The sequence below is a fragment of the Lithobates pipiens genome, unplaced genomic scaffold (assembly GCF_037356315.1).
Source record: "Lithobates pipiens isolate NorthernLeopardFrog02 unplaced genomic scaffold, aLitPip1_a1.2 Scaffold_22, whole genome shotgun sequence".
Lineage (NCBI taxonomy): Eukaryota > Metazoa > Chordata > Amphibia > Anura > Ranidae > Lithobates > Lithobates pipiens.
Window position 1 is genome coordinate 2,014,689 of NW_027507784.1, and position 24,199 is coordinate 2,038,887.

The window sequence follows — 24,199 nt, forward strand, 5'->3', positions numbered from 1 at the left end:
CCTGCAATCCCTCAGTCTCCTGATCCCCCTGCCATTAAACCCCCTATCCCTTACCCCTGATTTCGTGGTCCCCGGATTCCTTACCCCCCCCACCTCCAATCCGTTACCCCAGATTTCCTTGTTCCCTGATCCCTCTAAACCAACAGACCTGTATAAAAGTTGAAGTAAACATCCATACTGTATATACCCAAAGATTCCATTTAATGGTGACAACGCTTTGTGACAAAAAGCTGAAAGTTTCTGGCAGCATTTTCCTGCTGTCAGCCATGTGGCCTGAAGGGGGAGCCTGTGTATGGTGTGAGCGCATGGCTCAGCACGGACAATATACCACATGTACTTCCTGTATATATAGGAGGGGGAGGGGTTAGCAGAAGGAAGCTGGAAGCAGCTTGCAGATTAGAAATAAACTTTTCTCAGACACAAAGAGGAAACATAATATCCTGAAAATTCTATAACACACAATAATACATAACAGGAAATAATATTCTATAACACACAATAATATGAAAAGAGATGCAGAGCTAAGAGCTAAAGAGTCACGTATCTATAATAAGAGCAGCTGCTGTATACTCCCAAACTGGTACCCCAAATATCATAAAGGGGTACATTTTTATAAAGAATTTGCATAAAAATCATTTGCTTGGTGAAAGTGAAAGTACATTCGTTCTGTGCAAATGGATAAAAAAAAATGAATGTAAGCAGGCCATACCCTGCACTGTTCAAATGTAAATCATTGATTTTCAATAAATATTGCATTTGACCACTAGATGGAGCTAAGTATTATAGGAAATTCTTGTGATACCATGCTCCCTCTAGAGGCCAAATGCAGTATTTTCAGTGCGCCCTCAATGGCCTGAATTGCCTGGAGTAATTCCAGATGATAGGATGAAGTCGTTGTTCCTCGACAGTTGTCCATCCGTCTCCTTCAGTTTTTCAGTTGAATTTTGTTGACCTGGGTGGTGGCGACCAGTGCCACGTTCGTGTCCTGTTGTTGCTCCACTTATCACAGCTATTGGCTTTCCCTGCCATCAATCATTTTATTCCTGAGCATTATATCAGAGAACACAACGCCGGAATCCTTTTAGACGTGCATGCTCAAGCAAAAGCATCAGCAGAATGTACAGATAGAGTCTTCACCATCTAGTGGATTTCCCATTCCTGACCCATCCCTTCAGTCTCTCGATCCTGTGATTTCTCTGTCCCGCTCCCTCGTTCTCCCACTCCCTTGATCCCCCTTTCCCGCTCCCATGTTCTCCCACTCCCCTGATCCCCCTTTCCCGCTCCCTCGTTCTCCCACTCCCCTGATCCCCCTTTCCCGCTCCCTTGTTCTCCCACTCCCCTGATCCCCCTTTCCCGCTCGCTCGTTCCCCCACTCCCCTGATCCCCCTTTCCCGCTCCCTCCTTCTCCCACTCCCCTGATCCCCCTTACCCGCTCCCATGTTCTCCCACTCCCCTGATCCCCCTTTCCAGCTCCCTCCTTCTCCCACTCCCCTGATCCCCCTTACCTGCTCCCATGTTCTCCCACTCCCCTGATCCCCCTTTCCCGCTCCCTCCTTCTCCCACTCCCCTGATCCCCCTTTCCCGCTCCCTCCTTCTCCCACTCCCCTGATCCCCCTTACCCGCTCCCTCGTTCTCCCACTCCCTTGATCCCCCTTTCCTGCTCCCTCGTGCTCCCATGTTCTCCCACTCCCCTGATCCCCCTTTCCTGCTCCCTCGTTCTCCCACTCCCCTGATCCCCCTTTCCTGCTCCCTCGTTCTCCCACTCCCCTGATCCCCCTTTCCCGCTCCCTCGTTCTCCCACTCCCCTGATCCCCCTTTCCCGCTCCCTCGTTCTCCCACTCCCCTGATCCCCCTTTCCCGCTCCCTCGTTCTCCCACTCCCCTGATCCCCCTTTCCCGCTCCCTCGTTCTCCCACTCCCCTGATCCCCCTTTCCCGCTCCCTCGTTCTCCCACTCCCCTGATCCTCCTTTCCCGCTCCCCCATTCTCCCACTCCCCTGATCTCCCTTTCCCGCGCCCTCGTTCTCCCACTCCCCTGATCCCCCTTTCCCGCTCCCCCGTTCTCCTACTCCCCTGATCCCCCTTTCCCGCTCCCCCATTCTCCCACTCCCCTCATCCCCTGATCCCCCTTTCCCGCTCCCCCATTCTCCCACTCCCCTGATCCCCCTTTCCCGCTCCCTCGTTTTCCCACTCCCCTGATCCCCCTTTCCCGCTCCCCCGTTCTCCTACTCCCCTGATCCCCCTTTCCCGCTCCCTCGTTTTCCCACTCCCCTGATTCCCCTTTCCCGCTCCCCCATTCTCCCACTCCCCTGATCCCCCTTTCCAGCTCCATCGTTCTCCCACTCCCCTGATCCCCCTTTCCCGCTCCCTCGTTCTCCCACTCCCCTGATCCCCCTTTCCCGCTCCCTCGTTCTCCCACTCCCCTGTTCCCCTTTCCCGCTCCCTCGTTCTCCCACTCCCCTGATCCCCCTTTCCCGCTCCCTCGTTCTCCCACTCCCCTGATCCTCCTTTCCCGCTCCCTCGTTCTCCCACTCCCCTGATCCCCCTTTCCCGCTCCCTCGTTCTCCCACTCGACTGATCCCCCTTTCCCGCGCCCTCGTTCTCCCACTCCCCTGATCCCCCTTTCCCGCTCCCCCGTTCTCCTACTCCCCTGATCCCCCTTTCCCGCTCCCCCATTCTCCCACTCCCCTCATCCCCTGATCCCCCTTTCCCGCTCCCCCATTCTCCCACTCCCCTGATCCCCCTTTCCTGCTCCCTCGTTTTCCCACTCCCCTGATTCCCCTTTCCCGCTCCCCCGTTCTCCTACTCCCCTGATCCCCCTTTCCCGCTCCCTCGTTTTCCCACTCCCCTGATCCCCCTTTCCCGCGCCCTCGTTCTCCCACTCCCCTGATCCCCCTTTCCCGCTCCCTCATTCTCCCACTCCCCTGATCCCCCTTTCCTGCTCCCTCGTTCTCCTACTCCCCTGATCCCCCTTTCCCGCTCCCTCGTTTTCCCACTCCCCTGATCCCCCTTTCCCGCGCCCTCGTTCTCCCACTCCCCTGATCCCCCTTTCCCGCTCCCTCGTTCTCCCACTCCCCTGATCCCCCTTTCCCGCTCCCTCGTTCTCCCACTCCCCTGATCCCCCTTTCCCGCTCCCTCGTTTTCCCACTCCCCTGATCCCCCTTTCCCGCTCCCTCGTTCTCCCACTCCCCTGATCCCCCTTTCCCGCTCCCTCGTTCTCCCACTCCCCTGATCCCCCTTTCCCGCTCCCTCGTTCTCCCACTCCCCTGATCCTCCTTTCCCGCTCCCTCGTTCTCCCACTCCCCTGATCCCCCTTTCCCGCTCCCTCGTTCTCCCACTCGACTGATCCCCCTTTCCCGCTCCCTCGTTCTCCCACTCCCCTGATCCCCCTTTCCCGCTCCCTCGTTCTCCCACTCCCCTGATCCCCCTTTCCCGCTCCCTCGTTCTCCCACTCCCCTGATCCCCCTTTCCCGCTCCCTCGTTCTCCCACTCCCCTGATCCTCCTTTCCCGCTCCCTCGTTCTCCCACTCCCCTGATCCCCCTTTCCCGCTCCCATGTTCTCCCACTCCCCTGATCCCCCTTTCCCGCTCCCTCGTTCTCCCACTCCCCTGATCCCCCTTTTCCGCTCCCTCGTTCTCCCACTCCCCTGATCCCCCTTTCCCGCTCCCTCGTTCTCCCACTCCCCTGATCCTCCTTTCCCGCTCCCCCATTCTCCCACTCCCCTGATCTCCCTTTCCCGCGCCCTCGTTCTCCCACTCCCCTGATCCCCCTTTCCCGCTCCCCCGTTCTCCTACTCCCCTGATCCCCCTTTCCCGCTCCCCCATTCTCCCACTCCCCTCATCCCCCTTTCCCGCTCCCCCATTCTCCCACTCCCCTGATCCCCCTTTCCCGCTCCCTCGTTTTCCCACTCCCCTGATCCCCCTTTCCCGCTCCCCCGTTCTCCTACTCCCCTGATCCCCCTTTCCCGCTCCCTCGTTTTCCCACTCCCCTGATCCCCCTTTCCCGCGCCCTCGTTCTCCCACTCCCCTGATCCCCCTTTCCCGCTCCCTCGTTCTCCCACTCCCCTGATCCCCCTTTCCCGCTCCCTCGTTCTCCCACTCCCCTGATCCCCCTTTCCCGCTCCCTCGTTCTCCCACTCCCCTGATCCCCCTTTCCCGCTCCCTCGTTCTCCAACTCCCCTGATCCCCCTTTCCCGCTCCCTCGTTCTCCCACTCGACTGATCCCCCTTTCCCGCGCCCTCGTTCTCCCTCTCCCCTGATCCCCCTTTCCCGCTCCCCCGTTCTCCTACTCCCCTGATCCCCCTTTCCCGCTCCCCCATTCTCCCACTCCCCTCATCCCCTGATCCCCCTTTCCCGCTCCCCCATTCTCCCACTCCCCTGATCCCCCTTTCCTGCTCCCTCGTTTTCCCACTCCCCTGATTCCCCTTTCCCGCTCCCCCGTTCTCCTACTCCCCTGATCCCCCTTTCCCGCTCCCTCGTTTTCCCACTCCCCTGATCCCCCTTTCCCGCGCCCTCGTTCTCCCACTCCCCTGATCCCCCTTTCCCGCTCCCTCGTTCTCCCACTCCCCTGATCCCCCTTTCCCGCTCCCTCGTTCTCCCACTCCCCTGATCCCCCTTTCCCGCTCCCTCGTTCTCCCACTCCCCTGATCCCCCTTTCCCGCTCCCTCGTTCTCCCACTCCCCTGATCCCCCTTTCCCGCTCCCTCGTTCTCCCACTCCCCTGATCCCCCTTTCCCGCTCCCATGTTCTCCCACTCCCCTGATCCCCCTTTCCCGCTCCCTCGTTCTCCCACTCCCCTGATCCCCCTTACCCGCTCCCTCGTTCTCCCACTCCCCTGATCCCCCTTTTCCGCTCCCTCATTCTCCCACTCCCCTGATCCCCCTTTCCCGCTCCCTCGTTCTCCCACTCCCCTGATCCCCCTTTCCCGCTCCCTCGTTCTCCCACTCCCCTGATCCCCCTTTCCCGCTCCCTCGTTCTCCCACTCCCCTGATCCCCCTTTCCCGCTCCCTCGTTCTCCCACTCCCCTGATCCCCCTTTCCCGCTCCCTCGTTCTCCCACTCCCCTGATATCCTTATCCTTCTCCCTTCTTGATTCCCCGTCCCATTTTCATGATTTCATGGTCTCCTGATCCCTCAATCCCCCAACCCCCCCCACCTCCAACCCCCCTTTACTTTACCACCAATTCATGGTTCCCCAATCCCTCAGTCTCCTGTCCCCCCCCCCCCCCACCTGCAATCCCTTACCCCTGATTTCATGGCCCCCCGATCCCTGTAGCCCAGCAGGCCTGTAAAAAGTTGACTCAAACATCACTCAAAGTCTCCATTTACACCCTATAGATTCCATTTAATGAAACAACAAGAAAAAACAGCTGAACATTTCTGGCAGCATTTTCCCCGCTGTCAGCCGCGCGGCCTGAAGGGGGAGCCTCTGTATGGTGTGAGCGCATGGCTCAGCACGGACAATATACCACATGTACATCCTGTATATATATTATCAACTTGCAGAATAAAAATAAACTTTTCTCAGACACAAAGAGGAAACATAATATCCTGAAAATTCTATAACACACAATAATATTACATAACATGAAATAATACTCTATGACGGGAAATAATATCACATGAAATATGAAAGACTCATATGGCTATATTTCCCCGACCCTTCATCCCCCGACCTCTATGTCCCATTTCCCCACTCGCTTCATCCCCCGACCTCTATGTCCCATTTCCCCACTCCCTTCATCCCCCGACCTCTATGTCCCATTTCCCCACTCCCTTCATCCCCCGACCTCTATGTCCCATTTCCCCACTCCCTTCATCCCCCGACCTCTATGTCCCATTTCCCCACTCCCTTCATCCCCCGACCTCTATGTCCCATTTCCCCACTCCCTTCATCCCCCGACCTCTATGTCCCATTTCCCCACTCGCTTCATCCCCCGACCTCTATGTCCCATTTCCCCACTCGCTTCATCCCCCGACCTCTATGTCCCATTTCCCAGATCCCTTGACCTCCCGACCTCTATGTCCCATTTCCCCGATCCCTTGACCTCCCGACCTCTATGTCCGATATCCCCGATCCCTTGACCTCCCGACCTCTATGTCCGATATCCCCGATCCCTTGACCTCCCGACCTCTATGTCCGATATCCCCGATCCCTTGACCTCCCGACCTCTATGTCCGATATCCCCGATCCCTTGACCTCCCGACCTCTATGTCCGATATCCCCGATCCCTTAACCTCCCGACCTCTATGTCCGATATCCCCGATCCCTTGACCTCCCGACCTCTATGTCCGATATCCCCGATCCCTTGACCTCCCGACCTCTATGTCCGATATCCCCGATCCCTTAACCTCCCGACCTCTATGTCCGATATCCCCGATCCCTTAACCTCCCGACCTCTATGTCCGATATCCCCGATCCCTTGACCTCCCGACCTCTATGTCCGATATCCCCGATCCCTTAACCTCCCGACCTCTATGTCCGATATCCCCGATCCCTTAACCTCCCGACCTCTATGTCCGATATCCCCGATCCCTTGACCTCCCGACCTCTATGTCCGATATCCCCGATCCCTTAACCTCCCGACCTCTATGTCCGATATCCCCGATCCCTTGACCTCCCGACCTCCTATGTCCGATATCCCCGATCCCTTGACCTCCCGACCTCCTATGTATGATATCCCCGATCCCTTGACCTCCCGACCTCTATGTCCGATATCCCCGATCCCTTGACCTCCCGACCTCTATGCCCAATATCCCCGATCCCTTGACCTCCCGACCTCTATGTGCGATATCCCCGATCCCTTAACCTTCCGACCTCTATGTCCGATATCCCCGATCCCTTAACCTCCCGACCTCTATGTCCGATATCCCCGATCCCTTAACCTCCCGACCTCTATGTCCGATATCCCCGATCCCTTGACCTCCCGACCTCTATGTGCGATATCCCAGATCCCTTGACCTCCCGACCTCTATGTCCGATATCCCCGATCCCTTGACCTCCCGACCTCTATGTCCGATATCCCCGATCCCTTGACCTCCCGACCTCTATGTCCGATATCCCCGATCCCTTGACCTCCTGACCTCTATGTCCGATATCCCAGATCCCTTGACCTCCCGACCTCTATGTCCGATATCCCCGATCCCTTGACCTCCCGACCTCTATGTCCGATATCCCCGATCCCTTAACCTCCTGACCTCTATGTGCGATATCCCCGATCCCTTAACCTCCCGACCTCTATGTCCGATATCCCCGTTCCCTTGACCTCCCGACCTCCTAAGTCCGATATCCCAGATCCCTTGACCTCCCGACCTCTATGTCCGATATCCCCGATCCCTTGACCTCCCGACCTCTATGTGCGATATCCCCGATCCCTTAACCTCCCGACCTCTATGTCCGATATCCCCGATCCCTTAACCTCCCGACCTCTATGTCCGATATCCCCATTCCCTTGACCTCCCGACCTCCTATGTCCGATATCCCCGATCCCTTGACCTCCCGACCTCTATGTCCCATTTTTCCGCTCTCTTAATCCCCTTCTTTTCTCTGACACAAAGAGGACACACAATAACCTGAACACAATAATATTATGGAGTGCACAGCGGCCATCACTGCCATCCAATTCACATTTGGGGACGGATATAAAATTTCTGTGCTGAGCATTTCTAGATATCAGTTCAGATATGCCATTCGCTGATTTGTACCTGGGGGGGGGGGGGGGGCGGAACCTTCCGTCATGGTGCTCCCACCACCCAATGAGTATAAAGTCTTCTCTCTGTATGGGGGTGTGGCTTTGTTCTGTATTTCCAGGACTGGAGACCTGTATTGTATTGGATACCTTTTGTCTTCACCCATACATGTCTGTGTCGGCTTTCTTCATTGGACGGTGTGATAAATGGGCAGGCGATGAGGGAGGGACACGTTGAAACAGACACTCCCCCCACCAGAAGGTGCTGACCAATCAGCAGACAAAGCAAAGGATCAGTTGGCTCATTAACAAGCCGCAAAGCATACAAAGCATTACAGTGAAACCCCGCCCACAGCGCAGTCTGCCCCAGCGCTCTTCTCAGTTTGTCTCTTCGAAGTTTTGGGGTTCCAGAGGCGCCTCATCATTTCCTGCCTGCCCTCCCGTTGGATTCTGCAACATGTTCTTATACTGACGCTTGAAGAAGCCGAGCTGGAGGGACAGAAAACAATATGGCGGTAAAGATCAAATCATCATTAGCCAAATAAAACAACATTGGGGGCGGCGTTCTACAATCGTCACATTTCCATCTATGATGTCATAATGATGGAGCACTCACAGCCACCAATCACAACCCATCTCTTATTAATCTGACCACAGTAAAGGGAAATCAGGTTTACATTGGCTTCTGCATATCTGCTACCCTACCCATGAGGGGGGGGGGGGGGGGGGGCAGTGATGTAATTTTCACAAGCTCCACCTACACTTAATAGTGATTGGCTACTCTGATGCAATACCATACAATGCAACGCCAGTCAAAACCTTATTAAGTTTTGGATAGAATATGGAAGAGTTGGATCCCCATTGGCCCACTTCTCATGCAGCATCATCTTTAGGGTCGGTGTTAGCTTTAACAACAGGGTCAGTGTTAAGGTTAGATTTAGGGTTAGTGTCAGGGTCAATGTTAGGATTAGCAGTAGGGAATCTAGGCCCTGGATCCATGTTTAGGGCCTAGATGCCCCATTACCAACAATTCCTGCTTCATACTATGAGACTTATAACATATGTTAATATCATCAGCTCAGGGCACCTGTCTGGGGTCTCCTACTATCATGTGTTTAGTGTAAGTAGGTGTCTCCCATAGTGTGCCCCCGAAGTGTCCTTTTGACCTCTTGCAGAGGTGATTGATATTGTGACCACTGTACCTTGTTATCCAACCATTGTGGGATGTTTCTGCTTATAATAATGTGTATTGTACTTTGTATTTAGGGTGGTGTGCTGGGTGCCGAATAGTCTGGGTGGGCACTGAGTCATCTAGGTGGCAAGTTGTTTAAGTACCTTAGTGTTTACTGTTTATGTTGGCTGTCCCTTCGTTATGTTAAATATATTCCTGTACACAGTGGCCTTTGCATACGATAATATGATCAGCATCACCTGATTGCGTAGTATATAAATACAACTCCGACACCGTCCATCGCCCACATACAACTCCGACACCATCCATCCCCCACATACAACCCCTGACACCGTCCATCGCCCACATACAACTCCGACACCGTCCATCCCCCACATACAACTCCCACACCGTCCATCGCCCACATACAACTCCGACACCATCCATCCCCCACATACAACTCCGACACCGTCCATCCCCCACATACAACTCCGATACCGTCCATCGCCCACATACAACTCCGATACCGTCCATCGCCCACATACAACTCCGACACCGTCCATCGCCCACATACAACTCCGATACCGTCCATCGCCCACATACAACTCCGATACCGTCCATCGCCCACATACAACTCCGACACCGTCCATCCCCCACATACAACTCCGACACCGTCCATCGCCCACATACAACTCCGATACCGTCCATCGCCCACATACAACTCCGACACCATCCATCATCCACATACAACTCCGACACCATCCATCGTCCACATACAACTCCGACACCGTCCATCGCCCGCATACAACTCCGACACCGTCCATCGCCCACATACAACTCCGACACCATCCATCGTCCACATACAACTCCGACACCATCCATCGTCCACATACAACTCCGACACCGTCCATCGCCCGCATACAACTCCGACACCGTCCATCGCCCACATACAACTCCGACACCGTCCATCACCCACATACAACTCCGACACCGTCCATCCCCCACATACAACTCCGACATCGTCCATCGCCCACATACAACTCCGACACCGTCCATCACCCACATACAACTCCGACACCGTCCATCACCCACATACAACTCCGACACCGTCCATCGCCCACATACAACTCCGACACCGTCCATCACCCACATACAACTCCGACACCGTCCATCGCCCACATACAACCCCTGACACCGTCCATCGCCCACATACAACTCCGATACCGTCCATCGCCCACATACAACTCCGATACCGTCCATCGCCCACATACAACTCCGACACCATCCATCGTCCACATACAACTCCGACACCGTCCATCCCCCACATACAACTCTGACACCGTCCATCACCCACATACAACTCCGATACCGTCCATCGCCCACATACAACTCCGACACCGTCCGTCGTCCACATACAACTCCGACACCGTCCATCGCCCACATACAACTCTGACACCGTTCATCACCCACATACAACTCCGACACCGTCCACTGCCCACATACAACTCCGACACCATCCATCGCCCACATACAACTCCGACACCGTCCATCGCCCACATACAACTCCGACACCGTCCATCGCCCACATACAACTCCGACACCGTCCATCGCCCACATACAACTCCGACACCATCCATCGCCCACATACAACTCCGACACCGTCCATCGCCCACATACAACTCCGACACCGTCCATCGCCCACATACAACTCCGACACCATCCATCGCCCACATACAACTCCGACACCGTCCATCGCCCACATACAACTCCGACACCGTCCATCGCCCACATACAACTCCGACACCATCCATCGCCCACATACAACTCCGACACCATCCATCGCCCACATACAACTCTGACACCGTCCATCACCCACATACAACTCCGACACCGTCCATCACCCACATACAACTCCGACACCGTCCATCGCCCACATACAACCCCTGACACCGTCCATCGCCCACATACAACTCCGATACCGTCCATCGCCCACATACAACTCCGATACCGTCCATCGCCCACATACAACTCCGACACCATCCATCGTCCACATACAACTCCGACACCGTCCATCCCCCACATACAACTCCGACACCGTCCATCACCCACATACAACTCCGATACCGTCCATCGCCCACATACAACTCCGACACCGTCCGTCGTCCACATACAACTCCGACACCGTCCATCGCCCACATACAACTCTGACACCGTTCATCGCCCACATACAACTCCGACACCGTCCACTGCCCACATACAACTCCGACACCATCCACCGCCCACATACAACCCCCGACACCATCCATCGCCCACATACAACTCCGACACCGTCCATCGCCCACATACAACTCCGACACCGTCCATCGCCCACATACAACTCCGACACCGTCCATCGCCCACATACAACCCCCGACACCGTCCATCGCCCACATACAACTCCGACACCGTCCATCGCCCACATACAACTCCGACACCGTCCATCGCCCACATACAACTCTGACACCGTCCATCACCCACATACAACTCCGACACCGTCCATCGTCCACATACAACTCCGACACCGTCCATCCCCCACATACAATTCCGACACCGTCCATCCCCCACATACAACTCCGACACCGTCCATCGCCCACATACAACTCTGACACCATCCATCCCCCACATACAACTCCGACACCATCCATCCCCCACATACAACTCCGACACCGTCCATCGTCCACATACAACTCCGACACCGTCCATCGCCCACATACAACTCCGACACCGTCCGTCATCCACATACAACTCCGACACCATCCATCCCCCACATACAACTCCGACATCGTCCATCCCCCACATACAACTCCGACACCGTCCATCGCCCACATACAACTCCGACACCGTCCATCGCCCACATACAACTCCGACACCGTCCATCGCCCACATACAACCCCCGACACCGTCCATCGCCCACATACAACTCCGACACCGTCCATCGCCCACATACAACTCCGACACCGACCATCGCCCACATACAACTCCGATACCATCCATCGCCCACATACAACTCCGACACCGTCCATCGCCCACATACAACTCCGACACCGACCATCGCCCACATACAACTCCGATACCGTCCATCGCCCACATACAACTCCGACACCGTCCATCGCCCACATACAACTCCGACACCGTCCATCGCCCACATACAACCCCCGACACCGTCCATCGCCCACATACAACTCCGACACCGTCCATCGCCCACATACAACTCCGACACCATCCATCGCCCACATACAACTCCGACACCGTCCATCGCCCACATACAACTCCGATACCGTCCATCACAGTCCTGCTGGGCAGATCTTCTTCTGATTGTCCTATGTGTGCTCCCCGTGTACAACTACTTACCTTGTACAATCCAGCCGTTATCAGGGCCAGCAGGACCAGCCCCCCCACACTGCTCCCGATTATAATGGGGACATAATTGTACTTGGGGGGAATTTCCAGCACCGTCTGAGCCTGCGGGAGATAACAGAGATTACAGACACAGTTTTGAGCATGCCGAGGAGAAAATGGTGATCATCTAAAGAGAAGCAGTCATGATTGGGTGGAGGGATAAGTGGATGGGTAGTTGGATGGATGGATGGTACCTGGGTTTGGGTGAAGTTTTGGCTCTGATGGTAGGTCCGGGTATTGTATACAATCTTTGCCCAGCTCTGTAGGAAGATTTTCTTCTGCTCCGTCTGCAATAGAAGGAAAAAGGTGTATATACCTGTGCATACTGTGTACTTACCTGTGTGAGTGAGTGTATTTGCCTTTGTGAATGGATTGTACCTAGCTGTATTCATAGCATGTCTATCTCAGTGTACCTACCTGTCTGTAGCGGTGACACTTTGGGCAAAGTGTCATTCATGTACAAATTTCGTTTTTGCCTCAGGACAGTAATGGGGTTCTGAGGGTTAATTGTGTAAGTTAGCTTTGACATCAGTTTGGCTGGGTTGTGTTAGAGTTCTGCCTGGTCTTGTGTACAGTGAGGTGCACATGACAGGCTCAGAACCAGGCCTGGTTGGACTTTTTGGGTATCAGCTTCCCCGGAGCCAATCAGTGGGTGCGCCGGGCCCCGCTGAGGAGTCTGGGGAAGGGTACTTAAGATGTTGAGGTCACGTGTTTCGGGTGGTTCATTCGTGAGGCCCTAGAGGTCTGTTCCTGATTCTGGACTGGGGTAGCCCCGCGAGGGGTCCCGGTCATGGAGCGTTCAACGCTCCACAACATGCTTTGGTTGGGAAACCCCAATAGACCCGCCTGGTCTGGGGTGGGGATCCGTCTGTTCCCGAGTCTCGGAACCGGCTGGTCCGAGGCGCAGTAACTGAGGGAGGATTCAAGGTGTCCGGGTGTGCTCTCGGCTTGGAGGGGCACCGCAGCTCGTGAAAGTGACCGGAGGAGGACTCTTCGGAGGAGGGCCGACAAGTGGCATCCTGAGAAGTACCTGGTTACTGAGTTGTGAAGGGCACTGACGAATCCACACTTTTTTCCAGTACTGTCAAGGAGACAGAGAACGTTCCGGGTACTGAGGAAAAAGGTTCCTGTTCACTTTCAGTTACAACTTGTTCAAGGTCAGAGATTTCACAAGTTCTGAGTCAAGGCGCTGATTGCCATAATCTCTGGCTAGAGATCTGTTCAGCCCTGAAGTGCCCAGCTGTGAGTGGCTACTCTCTGGGTGGAACTAGAGACTTTCTTGTATTTGCAGTTCAAGTTGCCTGAGTTCTTCACCCCCCCGACCTCTGTTCCCATACGAGACTGTGTTATTGGATGTTACCCCTGCAAATAAAAACCTTTCAAAAGGACTTTATTGGTGTCAGCGTCCAAAGTTGTTGGGTATCAACCCTGGGAACCCCTAGACCTGGAAGAACCAGCCAAGCGGAGGTAACCGGTAATCCCAAAAGTCAAGGCCGCCCTGCCAAGGGTTATGGCCGCTACATGTCTATAGAGATTTCCTGATCGAGCGTAAACATGAGTGTGTGGACAGTGGACCTACCAGTGCCTGGAAAGTGTAGCTACCTGTGTGTGGAAAGTGTACTTACCTGTGTGTGGAAAGTGTACCTACCTGTGAGTGGAAAGTATACCTATCGGTGCCTGGAAAGTGTGCCTACCTGTGTGTGGAAAGTGTACCTACCTGTGTGTGGAAAGTGTACCTATCAGTGCCTGGAAAGTGTACCTACCTGTGTGGTCCAGTCTTTAGTCACAGTTCCATTGATAGTGAAGATCAGTGAACTCTGAGCCTCCAGATGGCGGATCTGACACTCCGCTCTGACACACCAACCAACCGAGCAGTTCTGAGGATAGAACCCGGGAAACCCCATGTCATTATACAGAGAAACCCAGGCACCCCATGTCATTATATATAGAGAGATCCCGGGCACCCTATGTCATTATATATAGAGAGACCCTGGGCACCCTATGTCATTATATATAGAGAGACCCCGGGCACCCTATGTCATTATATATAGAGAGACCCCGGGCACCCTATGTCATTATATATAGAGAGACCCCGGGCACCCTATGTCATTATATATAGAGAGACCCCGGGCACCCTATGTCATTATATATAGAGAGACCCCGGGCACCCTATTATATATAGCGACCCCGGGCAACCAATGCCATTATATATAGAGAGACCCTGGGCACCCTATGTCATTATATATAGAAAGACCCCAGGCACCCTATGTCATTATATATAGAAAGACCCCAGGCACCCTATGTCATTATATATAGAGAGACCCCGGGCACCATATGTCATTATATATAGAGAGACCCCGGGCACCCTATTATATATAGCGACCCCGGGCAACCAATGCCATTATATATAGAGAGACCCTGGGCACCCTATGTCATTATATATAGAAAGACCCCAGGCACCCTATGTCATTATATATAGAGAGACCCCAGGCACCCCATGTCATTATATATAGAGAGATCCCGGGCACCCTATGTCATTATATATAGAGAGACCCCGGGCACTATATGTCATTATATATAGAGAGACCCCAGGCACCCTATGTCATTATATATAGAGAGACCCCGGGCACCATATGTCATTATATATAGAGAGACCCCGGGCACCCTATTATATATAGTGAACCCGGGCAACCAATGCCATTATATATAGAGAGACCCCAGGCACCCTATGTCATTATATATAGAGAGACTCCGGGCACTATATGTCATTATATATAGAGAGACCCCGGGTACCCTATGTCATTATATATAGAGAGACCCCGGGCAACCTATGCCATTATACATAGAGAGACTCCGGGCACCCTATGCCATTATATATAGAGAGACCCCAGGCACCCTATGTCATTATATATAGAGACCCCGGGCACCCTACTATATATAGCGACCCCAGGCAACCAATGCACTTATATATAGAGAGACCCCCGGCACCCTATGTCATTATATATAGAGAGAGACCCCGGGCACCCTATGTCATTATATATAGAGAGACCCCGGGCACCGTATGTCATTATATATAGAGAGACCCCGGGCACTCTATGTCATTATATAGAGAGAGACCCCGGGCACCCTATGTCATTATATATAGAGAGACCCCTGACACCGTATGTCAGTAACATGGATGTATGTATATTGAGAAGTATTGGACATTGATAAAGTGGACGGTAGACAGAAGTCACGCCCTCATGTTGGAGGTTCCGGTCACTCTTCAGTCATGTGGATTGGTTGATCAGATCAGATCATGGACACTTACAAAGACTGGACTCTTGTTTATGAGTTCCCCGGCGTTCTCGGCTCCTTCTGTTGCTTCCTTCATGGTACAGTTGGTGACCTCTGGCTGGGGTGAAAGATGTGAGAGGTGAGATGGTAAAAGTTGAAGATCTGAGATTTCATCCTATTACATTGAGTGTTCTCAGATCTCAGAGAAGGGACATCAGTCCATGGAGAAGGCTCTGTGCAGCTACATTCATCCTGAGCTCCGTGCAGCTACATTCATCCTGAGCTCCGTGCCCCATTCATCCTGAGCTCTGAGCCCCATTCATCCTGAGCTGCATTCCCCATTCATCCTGAGCTCCGTGCCCCATTCATCCTGAGCTGCACATTCCCCATTCATCCTGAGCTCCGAGCCCCATTCATCCCGAGCTCCGAGCCCCATTCATCCCGAGCTCCGAGCCCCATTCATCCTGAGCTCCGAGCCCCATTCATCCTGAGCTCCGAGCCCCATTCATCCTGAGCTCCGAGCCCCATTCATCCTGAGCTCCGAGCCCCATTCATCCTGAGCTCCGTGCCCCATTCATCCTGAGCTCCGTGCCCCATTCATCCTGAGCTCCGTGCCCCATTCATCCTGAGCTCCGTGCCCCATTCATCCTGAGCTCTGAGCCCCATTCATCCTGAGCTCCGTGCCCCATTCATCCTGAGCTCCGTGCCCCATTCATCCTGAGCTCTGAGCCCCATTCATCCTGAGCTCCGTGCCCCATTCATCCTGAGCTCCGTGCCCCATTCATCCTGAGCTCCGTGCCCCATTCATCCTGAGCTCTGAGCCCCATTCATCCTGAGCTCCGTGCCCCATTCATCCTGAGCTCCGTGCCCCATTCATCCTGAGCTCCGTGCCCCATTCATCCTGAGCTCCGAGCCCCATTCATCCCGAGCTCCGAGCCCCATTCATCCCGAGCTCCGTGTCCCATTCATCCCGAGCTCTGTGCCCCATTCATCCCGAGCTCCGTGCCCCATTCATCCCGAATTCCGTGCCCCATTCATCCCGAGCTCCGTGTCCCATTCATCCCGAGCTCCGTGTCCCATTCATCCCGAGCTCCGAGCCCCATTCATCCCGAGCTCCGAGCCCCATTCATCCCGAGCTCCGAGCCCCATTCATCCCGAGCTCCGAGCCCCATTCATCCCGAGCTCTGTGCCCCATTCATCCCGAGCTCCGTGCCCCATTCATCCTGAGCTCCGTGCCCCATTCATCCTGAGCTCCGTGCCCCATTCATCCTGAGCTCCGTGCCCCATTCATCCCGAGCTCCGTGCCCCATTCATCCTGAGCTCCGTGCCCCATTCATCCTGAGCTCCGTGCCCCATTCATCCCGAGCTCCGTGCCCCATTCATCCCGAGCTCCGTGCCCCATTCATCCCGAGCCCCTATGCCCCATTCATCCCGAGCTCTCCATTATATCATCTCTGTGGTTTGTGTTCTAAAACTTCTGAAGAAAATGAGTGGAACAAAACTTGTCAGAAATGATCTTTGAAGATAAAAAATTAAAATGAGATATTTACTGGAGGCTGGTCTGTGCCCAGCCAGGCTTCAGGGCAGATTCAGTATGAAGGGCACCAGGTCAGAGCCACATGGGGCGTGTTACCTCAGAACTGCTGATGCTAATCTTCTCCCAGACGGAGGCCTCCCCCAGCCGCGTTGGGAGGAGGAAGATGGCGGTGAGGGGAAGGCTGCGCTGACCCAGATTATTGACCTGTGAGAGACACAATGGGATAACACACATCAGGATCCCAATTTATTTTATACTATGGAGAAGGTAACAAGAGAAATGGAAAACACAAAGGTGGGCAGCAACACCACATGGTGGGGGTAGAAACATCTTATGGGAGGGCCCACAAAGGTGGGCAGGAACTCTTTATACGTAGTTAGTAAGGTTGAATAAAGACACCAGTCCATCCAGTTCAACCTGAGTGAGTGTCTACAATTGTCCCTATCCCTGTACATTACACACTCACATTGGTCTCTACCCTCAAGGATCCCACAATCCAAGGTCCCCATTCATATACTAGGGACAATTTTGGACAGAAGCCAATTAACCTACCTGCGTGTCTTTGGCGTGTGGGAGGAAACCGGAGTACCTGGAGGAAACCCACGCAGGCACAGGGAGAACATGCAAACTCCAGGCAGGTAGTGTCGTGGTTGGGATTTGAACCAGTGACCCTTTTTACTGCTAGGTGAGAGTGCTAACCACCACACCACTTTGCCGCCCTTTATGGTGGGGGCAGACAAAGGTGGGCAGGAACAACGTATGGTGGGAACACACACACGTGGGCAGGAACACTGCATGGTGGGAGCAGACAAAAGGGGGCAGAAACACCTCATGTGGGGGCACACAAAGATGGGCAGAAACACCTCATGGTGGGGGGGCACAAAGGTGGGCAGGAACACCTCATGGTGGGGGGGCACAAAGGTGGGCAAGAACACCTCATGTTGGGGGGGACACAAAGGTGGACAGGAACACCTCATGGTGGAAGTAAAGGTGAGCAGGAACATCTTATGGGGGGGCTCACAAAGGAAGGCAGGAATTCTTCATGGTGGGGGCAGACAAAGGTGGGCAGGAACACCTCATAGTGGGGGCAGACAAAATGGGGCAGGAAGACTTCATGGTGGGGGCACACAAAGGTGGGCAGGAACACCTCATGGTGGGGGGCACAAAGGTGGGCAGGAAGACCTCATGGTGGGGGGGCACAAAGGAGGGCAGGAATACTTCATAGTGGGGGCACACAAAGGTGGACAGGAACACCTCATGATGGGGGGGGCACAAAGGTGGGCAGGAATACTTCATAGTGGGGGCACACAAAGGTGGACAGGAACACCTCATGATGGGGGGGGGGCACAAAGGAGGGCAGGAATACTTCATAGTGGGGGCACACAAAGGTGGACAGGAACACCTCATGATGGGGGGGGGCACTAAGGTGGGCAGGAATACTTCATAGTGGGGGCACACAAAGGTGGACAGGAACACCTCATGGTGGAAGCAGACAAAGGTGAGCAGGAACATCTTATGGGGGGGCTCACAAAGGTGGGCAGGAATTCTTCATGGTGGAGACAGACAAAGGTGGGTAGGAACACTGCATGGTGGGGGCAGACAAAGGTGGGCAGAAACACCTCATAGTGGGGGCACACAAAGGTGGGCAGGAACATCTCATGATGGGGGGAACAAAGGTGGACAGGAACACCTCATGGTGGGGGGACACAAAGGTGGACAGGAACACCTCATGGTGGGGGGGAAACAAAGGTGGGCGGGAACACCTCATGGTGGGGGGGAACAAAGGTGGACAGGAACACCTCATGATGGGGGCACAGAAGGGTGGGTGGGGAAACCATGTAGTGGTGGAAACATAGATGGGAGGAGGGACACTCCATGGGGTGGGAACACATAGAGGGGAGTAGGGACATACAGAGGGAAGGAGATACTCTATAGGAAGAGGGAACACACAGAAGGGAGTGGGCACACTATGGAGACGGGAAGAGAAACACCACATTGGGATGGGAACACAAAGAAATTAGCAATCACACTCCATTGGGCAGACACACATAGAAGGAAATAGGGACACTCTACTGGGGGGGAACATATAGAGGGGTGCAGAGACCACCCCCTGGGTGGGGCCACATAGGGGGAGGAGTTACACTCCATGGGAGTGGAAGCACATGGAAGGGAGTGGGCACACTATGGGGATAGCAACATGTAGAGGGGTTGAGAAACACCCCATTGGGGTGGGAACACATAGAGAGGGGTAATGGCACCACATAGGGATGGGAACACATAAAAGGGAGTGGAAAAACTCATTGGGTGGAAGGAATCTGCAGAGCAAGTATAGTCGCCCTCTGAGTGTAAGAAGGTATAGAGAGAAGTGAGGAGGCTCCACAGATGGAGGGAACACACAGAGGGGATGTGGACACTCCAGGTACAGGGGGAGGACACATGAGGACAGGGGCAATCCATGGTAGCAGGAACACATTGAAGGGAGAGAGAAAAATCCCATGGGTGGAGGGAATGTGTAGAGCAGGCAGGTCACCACAAGGGTGGGAACACACAGAGGTTGGTAGGAGCCCCCAAAACTCCCATGTGGAAGGGAACAAAATTTGGGAATTATTCAGGGAGGTGAATTCAAGACAACCAGAGGCTGACCCCGCCCCCCATTATCTACCTATAGCTAAATATTAATTATGGGTGGACTGATCCTTTGTATAAAAAAAAAAAAAGGAGGTACTGTAAATTCTATAGGTGTATAACAATCCTGAAGTGTATAAATCTCTAAAGAAGTAAAGAAAATGGCACTCATCTGCACACAAGTTCAGCACACTGTGAATGCAATAGAAATAAGAAATGGCTTCAGCTTTGTTCTCCATCCATAGGAGAGGCCCACTAACGCGTTTCATCCACGTGAGGCTTTATCAGCATTTACACTCCAACATCACTTGGAACTCCATTGCTAAATTGATTGGATCTTACCCTGTAGATGTGCCGTATGGTGGAGTCCTCAGATGTGAAATTATGGTACTTGCTGGACTCTTCAAGGCTGAAACACAAACAACGAATCAATGAGGAGTTAATGAGGGTCCATCACAAGCTGTGGTGGTGGGAGGATGGTAGATCTAGGAGATATATCCACACAGCTACAGCCTGTCAGTAAAGAATGCAGAAAACACAAAGAGTGTCCATAAAATATGTGTAGATAGAAAAGTGGTTCTTCTGGTCAGGCAGGGGCAGCTTTACCATAAGAGACTTGTAGGCCAAGACCAACACAACATCAAAAATGAACAAAATGTGATAAGTTTTGGCATCTCTTTTTCTGGCCTTATGATGAGATACTTGGCATATAAATTGAGAAATAGATTTGGGGTGGGGGTGGTTGTGAAGTTTGAGAGGAAACAGAAGGTTCTGTAACTCAAACAACCTCAGTCTATCTCAACATTCCCTAGTTTGATGGACTGAACACTCAGATATAATTCCTTAACTGTATATTAAAGCAACCTTCTTCTTCTAGAGTCAGAAGGTGTGAGGAGCCTGTATGAAGGGTGTCATACAAATGAGAGCTAGGAGAGGTGTGATCTCTAGATCCATCTCTGTATGAGGGGCCAGGTTGGATGCACTCACCCGGTGACTGTGACAAAGATGGCATACAACACGTCTATTTTAGCTGAGGACGTATTTCGATTGTTGGCAGAATCTTTGTTATCACTGCAGAGAAAATAACAAATTAACACAGAGACCTGAAAACCCAACACAGAGACCAGGAAACCCAACACAGAGACCTGAAAACCCAACACAGAGACCAGAAAACCCAACACAGAGACCTGAAAACCCAACACAGAGACCAGAAAACCCAACACAGAGACCTGAAAACCCAACACAGAGACCAGAAAACCCAACACAGAGACCAGAAAACCCAACACAGAGACCTGAAAACCCAACACAGAGACCTGAAAACCCAACACAGAGACCAGAAAACCCAACACAGAGACCTGAAAACCCAACACAGAGACCAAAAAACCCAACACAGAGACCTGAAAACCCAACACAGAGACCAGAAAACCCAACACAGAGACCTGAAAACCCAACACAGAGATCAGGAAACCCAACACAGAGAGATCAGGAAACCCAACACAGAGATCAGAAAACCCAACACACAGAGACCAGGAAACCCAACACAGAGAGACCAGAAAACCCGACACACAGAGACCAGAAAACCCGGCACACAGAGACCAGGAAACCCAACACACAGAGACCAGAAAACCCGGCACACAGAGACCAGGAAACCCGGCACACAGAGACTAGGAAACCCGGGACACAGAGACCAGGAAACCCGGCACAGAGACCAGGAAACCCGGCACAGAGACCAGGAAAGCGGCACACAGAGACCAAGAAACTTGGCACATAGACCAGGAAACCCAACACAGAGACCAGGAAACCCAACACAGAAAGCAGGAAATCTGGCACACAGAGACCAGGAAACCCAACACAGAGACCAGCAAACCCAGCACAGAGACCAGGAAACCCGGCACACAGAGACCAAGAAACCCGGCACACAGAGACCAGGAAACCCAGCACAGAGACCAGGAAACCCGGGACACAGAGACCAGCAAACCCGGCACAGAGACCAGCAAACCCGGCACAGAGACCAGGAAACCCGGCACACAGAGACCAGGAAACTTGGCACATAGACCAGGAAACCCAACACAGAAAGCAGGAAATCTGGCACACAGAGACCAGAAAAACCCAACACAGAAAGCAGGAAATCTGGCACACAGAGACCAGGAAACCCAACACAGAGACCAGAAAACCCAACACAGAGACCTGAAAACCCAACACAGAGACCAGAAAACCCAACACAGAGACCTGAAAACCCAACACAGAGACCAGAAAACCCAACACAGAGACCTGAAAACCCAACACAGAGACCAGAAAACCCAACACAGAGACCTGAAAACCCAACACAGAGACCAGAAAACCCAACACAGAGACCTGAAAACCCAACACAGAGATCAGGAAACCCAACACAGAGAGATCAGGAAACCCAACACAGAGACCAGAAAACCCAACACACAGAGACCAGGAAACCCAACACAGAGAGACCAGAAAACCCGACACACAGAGACCAGAAAACCCGGCACACAGAGACCAGGAAACCCAACACACAGAGACCAGAAAACCCAACACAGAGAGACCAGAAAACCCGACACACAGAGACCAGAAAACCCGACACACAGAGACCAGAAAACCCAACACAGAGAGACCAGAAAACCCAACACAGAGAGACCAGAAAACCAGACACACAGAGACCAGAAAACCAGACACACAGAGACCAGAAAACCCGGCACACAGAGACCAGGAAACCCGGCACAGAGACCAGGAAACCCGGCACAGAGACCAGGAAAGCGGCATACAGAGACCAAGAAACTTGGCACATAGACCAGGAAACCCAACACAGAGACCAGGAAACCCAACACAGAAAGCAGGAAATCTGGCACACAGAGACCAGGAAACCCAACACAGAGACCAGCAAACCCAGCACAGAGACCAGGAAACCCGGCACACAGAGACCAAGAAACCCGGCACACAGAGACCAGGAAACCCAGCACAGAGACCAGGAAACCCAGCACAGAGACCAGGAAACCCGGGACACAGAGACCAGCAAACCCGGCACAGAGACCAGGAAACCCGGCACACAGAGACCAGGAAACTTGGCACATAGACCAGGAAACCCAACACAGAAAGCAGGAAATCTGGCACACAGAGACCAGAAAAACCCAACACAGAAAGCAGGAAATCTGGCACACAGAGACCAGGAAACCCAACACAGAGATGAGGAAACCCAACACACAGAGACCAGGAAACCCGGCATACAGAGACCAGGAAACCCGGCTCACAGACCAGGAAATTTGGCACACAGAGACCAGGAAACCCAACACAGAGATGAGGAAACCCAACACACAGAGACCAGGAGACCCGGCACACAGAGACCAGGAAATTTGGCACACAGAGACAAGGAACCCCAACACTGAGACCAGAAAACCCGGCACACAGAGACCAGAAAACCCGGCACACAGAGACCAGGAAACCCAACACAGAGAGACCAGAAAACCCGACACACAGAGACCAGAAAACCCGACACACAGAGACCAGAAAACCCAACACAGAGAGACCAGAAAACCCAACACAGAGAGACCAGAAAACCAGACACACAGAGACCAGAAAACCAGACACACAGAGACCAGAAAACCCGGCACACAGAGACCAGGAAACCCGGCACAGAGACCAGGAAACCCGGCACAGAGACCAGGAAAGCGGCATACAGAGACCAAGAAACTTGGCACATAGACCAGGAAACCCAACACAGAGACCAGGAAACCCAACACAGAAAGCAGGAAATCTGGCACACAGAGACCAGGAAACCCAACACAGAGACCAGCAAACCCAGCACAGAGACCAGGAAACCCGGCACACAGAGACCAAGAAACCCGGCACACAGAGACCAGGAAACCCAGCACAGAGACCAGGAAACCCAGCACAGAGACCAGGAAACCCGGGACACAGAGACCAGCAAACCCGGCACAGAGACCAGGAAACCCGGCACACAGAGACCAGGAAACTTGGCACATAGACCAGGAAACCCAACACAGAAAGCAGGAAATCTGGCACACAGAGACCAGAAAAACCCAACACAGAAAGCAGGAAATCTGGCACACAGAGACCAGGAAACCCAACACAGAGATGAGGAAACCCAACACACAGAGACCAGGAAACCCGGCATACAGAGACCAGGAAACCCGGCTCACAGACCAGGAAATTTGGCACACAGAGACCAGGAAACCCAACACAGAGATGAGGAAACCCAACACACAGAGACCAGGAGACCCGGCACACAGAGACCAGGAAATTTGGCACACAGAGACAAGGAACCCCAACACTGAGACCAGAAAACCCAGCACACAAAGAGATAGACATGTCTGGGGTTAGATACCTGGTTATATTGGCTTCCATCAACAAAGAGTCTTTTAGGTCTGCTGTTGAGGAAACATGGAAGCCCACCGAGAAGACCACCTAGAAGAGAGATGTCAATGGCTCTTAGAAAAGGA

At 53.4% G+C, this 24,199-nt stretch overlaps 1 protein-coding gene across 1 annotated transcript in view; it reads right to left on the reverse strand.

Moving 5' to 3' along the window:
* Positions 1-5,949: 5,949 nt before the first annotated feature.
* LOC144000321 (integrin alpha-M-like) overlaps positions 5,950-24,199 on the reverse strand; it is a gene marked incomplete at its 5' end in the record, with an annotated part of 147,868 nt that continues 129,618 nt past the window's right edge. Inside the window, 9 exon segments of the mRNA XM_077494059.1 lie at positions 5,950-8,172; positions 12,245-12,355; positions 12,487-12,579; positions 14,056-14,169; positions 15,603-15,686; positions 17,202-17,309; positions 20,073-20,139; positions 20,718-20,801; positions 24,085-24,164. Coding sequence (XP_077350185.1) covers positions 8,062-8,172; positions 12,245-12,355; positions 12,487-12,579; positions 14,056-14,169; positions 15,603-15,686; positions 17,202-17,309; positions 20,073-20,139; positions 20,718-20,801; positions 24,085-24,164 — 852 coding nt within the window.